This window comes from Dendrobium catenatum, unplaced genomic scaffold (assembly GCF_001605985.2).
Source record: "Dendrobium catenatum unplaced genomic scaffold, ASM160598v2 fragScaff_scaffold_1270, whole genome shotgun sequence".
Taxonomy (NCBI): Eukaryota; Viridiplantae; Streptophyta; class Magnoliopsida; order Asparagales; family Orchidaceae; genus Dendrobium; species Dendrobium catenatum.
In genome coordinates this window covers 21,078-24,258 of record NW_021319732.1, presented here as the reverse complement: position 1 = coordinate 24,258, position 3,181 = coordinate 21,078, and the positions used below count along the sequence as shown (strand labels likewise).

The 3,181-nt window shown below is 40.0% G+C and overlaps 1 protein-coding gene across 1 annotated transcript; it reads right to left on the bottom strand.

Annotated features, from left to right (window-relative positions):
- Positions 1-1,238: 1,238 nt before the first annotated feature.
- Positions 1,239-2,489, bottom strand: LOC110107353. Its single transcript, XM_020837596.1, has one exon. It carries the CDS (start codon positions 2,487-2,489, stop codon positions 1,239-1,241), a length of 1,251 nt encoding a protein of 416 aa, XP_020693255.1.
- Between the last annotated feature and the right edge of the window lie 692 nt (positions 2,490-3,181).

The window sequence follows — 3,181 nt, the reverse complement described above, 5'->3', positions numbered from 1 at the left end:
TCCACACTCGCATGAAATCCAAGGCCTCCTTTCCTTCTTGGCTTGGTAATACATTCCCAGGAGGCATAATGTATACTTCGATGAGAAGCATCATAATCCCATAAGAAACTTCTACAGATCTTCTCAATTTCATTCAGCACAGATTTAGGGACTAACATATGGGACACCATGTACACAGATGAGGGAAGCAAGACAGCATTGATCAGAGTCACTCTACCTGCTAAAGATAGATGTCTGACTCCCCATAACAATGTTTTGGCACGAGCATGTTGTACCAAAGCACCAAAGTCCTGCTTGACCAATCTTCTCACTGTTAACTTGATTCCAAGATAATCCATCTCTTCAACTTTCCTGCATCCAGTCATCTTGGCCAGCCGGGATCTAGTAGTAGAGGGAGTCCTTTTGCTAAAGAGAATAGCAGATTTACTCCTGTTGACTCTTTGGCCCGTCCAAGAATAATACTCCTCCAAAATAGAAGAGATCTTCCTTACATTGGGAATAGAAGTACCTGCAAAAAGCAAAATATCGTCAGCATAAAGAAGGTGAGAGACAGGATGTCCCCCACCATAGATTGGAACACCCAACTCCTTGTAGTTCTGATGGATATTGGCAGATAGGAGCTCCGAGCAAAGAATGAACAAATAAGGTGACAAAGGGCACCCTTGACGAAATCCACAATCAGCCTTAATATCTTCTGAAAGCTGTCCATTAATCATGATTGTGAACTTTGGATCTTTGACACAACTAAGCAACCAAGAACTGAATCTAGGAGGAAAGCCCATCTGTCTAAGTACAAGTTCCAATGTCCTCCAACTCATTTTATCATATGCTTGCTCCATGTCTACCTTCAGAGCTAAGAGACCCAAAGATGATTTGGAGACTTTGAATTTGTTCAACAATTCTTGAGCCAATAAATAGTGATTGGATATTGATCGACCAGGAACAAAAGCTGCCTGTTCCTCAGAGACAAGCCTTGGCAAAACTCCTTTCAATCTGTTGACTAAAACCTTCGCTACAATCTTGTAGATTGTCTGGCACAGGCTAATAGGCCTGAATTTGGAAGGATGAATTGGATTCACCACCTTTGGGATCAAAACTACAACAGTCTCCTTCCAACTTGGTTCCATAATTCCTCTAGCAAAGAATTCCAAGCAAGCACTTACAACTTGTTCACCGACGATCTCCCAAAAAAACTTGAAAAACGATGTTGTAATCCCATCTCTACCAGGAGCTATATTTCAGCCAAAAGATTTTACAACCTCCCATATTTTCTCTCTGGAAATTTCACTGTCCAGCATCCCAAAAAAATGTGACAAGAAATCCCTTTGCAGCTCAAAAGAAGGCCAGCCATGTTTGATAATACCTTGTCCCTTCCATTTATGTTCAAAGAACTCATGCATACCCTTCATAATCTCACTTTGCTCAGAAACCACATTACCATCAGATAGTTTCAAAGAATTAATACTATTTGTCCTCCTCCTTGCAGAAGCCATAGAATGGAAGAAACGTGTATTGCCATCTCCCTCTTCAATCCATCTAACTTTTGCTCGTTGCTTCCACCACAACATTAAACGAGCCAGAGTACTGTTAAGCAACTGAACTTTATATTTCAAAGCTTCCTCTTGAATAACAGTCAAACCACTTGGCAAACACTCCAATTCCTGCAACTCCTTAATCTCCTTGTCAAGCTCCTCTTTCAATTGATTTAACATTTTAACTTTGTTTTTACTCCAAAAAAATAGAGCCTTCAAAGTTCTTTGACACTTCTTATTTAGCTTACAAGCCTCATTTCCCTCATCATCTACTTTCCATTTATCCCAAACCAGTTGCCAAGCTTTAGGTAAGCTAGCCCACACATCTTCAAATTTTATCCAATGAGAATAAGATCTCCTCACTTCACTTTGAAAGGAACATAGAATTGGGCAATGATCAGAAGCAAGTCTAGTAAGGTGTCGTACCTTTAATCCTTGGAAGGAATCCAAAATAGAGGAGCTAATAAGAAAATGATCCAATCTTGAAAAAATCCTACTTCTCGCATCTTTGTTATTTGTCCATGTATAAGCTGGACCCAAAAAACCTGGATCAACCAAGCCATTAGCTGCCATGAAATTTCCCATATCACCTGCAGCCCCAGAAAAATGAAAAGCTTTTCCACCCTTCTTATCCTCTTGAGACATAATGCAATTGAAATCACCCCCAACTAACAAGGGAGCATCCATATTATGAGTTTTGGAAATATCTTCCCAAACTTGGTTCCTTATATATCTGTCTTTATTAGCATAAACAACAGCCACCTCCAAACTCAAACCATTAACTCCACAAACCTTCCCCATGATACACTGATTTGTTTTAAAGAAAGAGTGAAAGGAGATAAAGGCATTTTTCCATAAAACTAAAATGCCTCCAGCATTACCAATAGCCGGCTCAAAAATAAACTCCCAGTCTTTCCCTACCATTTTATCCACCTCTTTCCTGCTAAAGGACTCCATTTTTGTCTCCAACAAACCAATGAAACTAACATCAAACTCCCCAATAAGGTGCCGTAAGTAATTGCCCGTCTTCCTCTTACGAGCACCTCTACAATTCCAGCATAGGAAGTTAAACATGATCCACCAAAGGGGAAGCGTCCCCACCGCCAAAAAATTCAGAATAAACCCCTTGCCACTGTCCAGCAAATTCCATATCCTGACATTTACTTTCCACAGATTTATCAACTACATTAACAAAATTCTCATTAGAAGGAATGGATTGTTCCTTCAGATTATCCCTCCTGACACCCGGCAATTTCTGAAGAGAACCAATATGTGACGTTTCCTTAGTATGCCGCAATTTAGTGCCCCTAGCCATCTTATTTGTTCCTTTCAATATTCTAGATTTGGAATCCGAAAACTTCAGCACCTTAGGAACAAGCAATTTAGCAGGTGAAACCTTAGTTTTCCTGCCATGATGTATACCACCCATTCCTTTCATTGCACCAGCCATGGCCTTCCCCAACCCATCATTTGTTGCATTCTGAAATTTAGTTTGTTCCATGCTACAAGAAATATCCTGAGCCAACATTTCCATATTAACCTTCTGAGCTTGTGGACTTTCAATAATAATAGCTTCCTTCTGAACCAAACCATCCTCAGTAACATTTTGGTATTGACTATAATCCATACTACTTGACTCCTTTTGTACC

Excerpts from the sequence above, each read along its gene's own strand:
- LOC110107353 (XM_020837596.1), bottom strand. The coding sequence starts at position 2,489 with ATGGAGTCCTTTAGCAGGAAAGAGGTGGATAAAATGGTAGGGAAAGAC.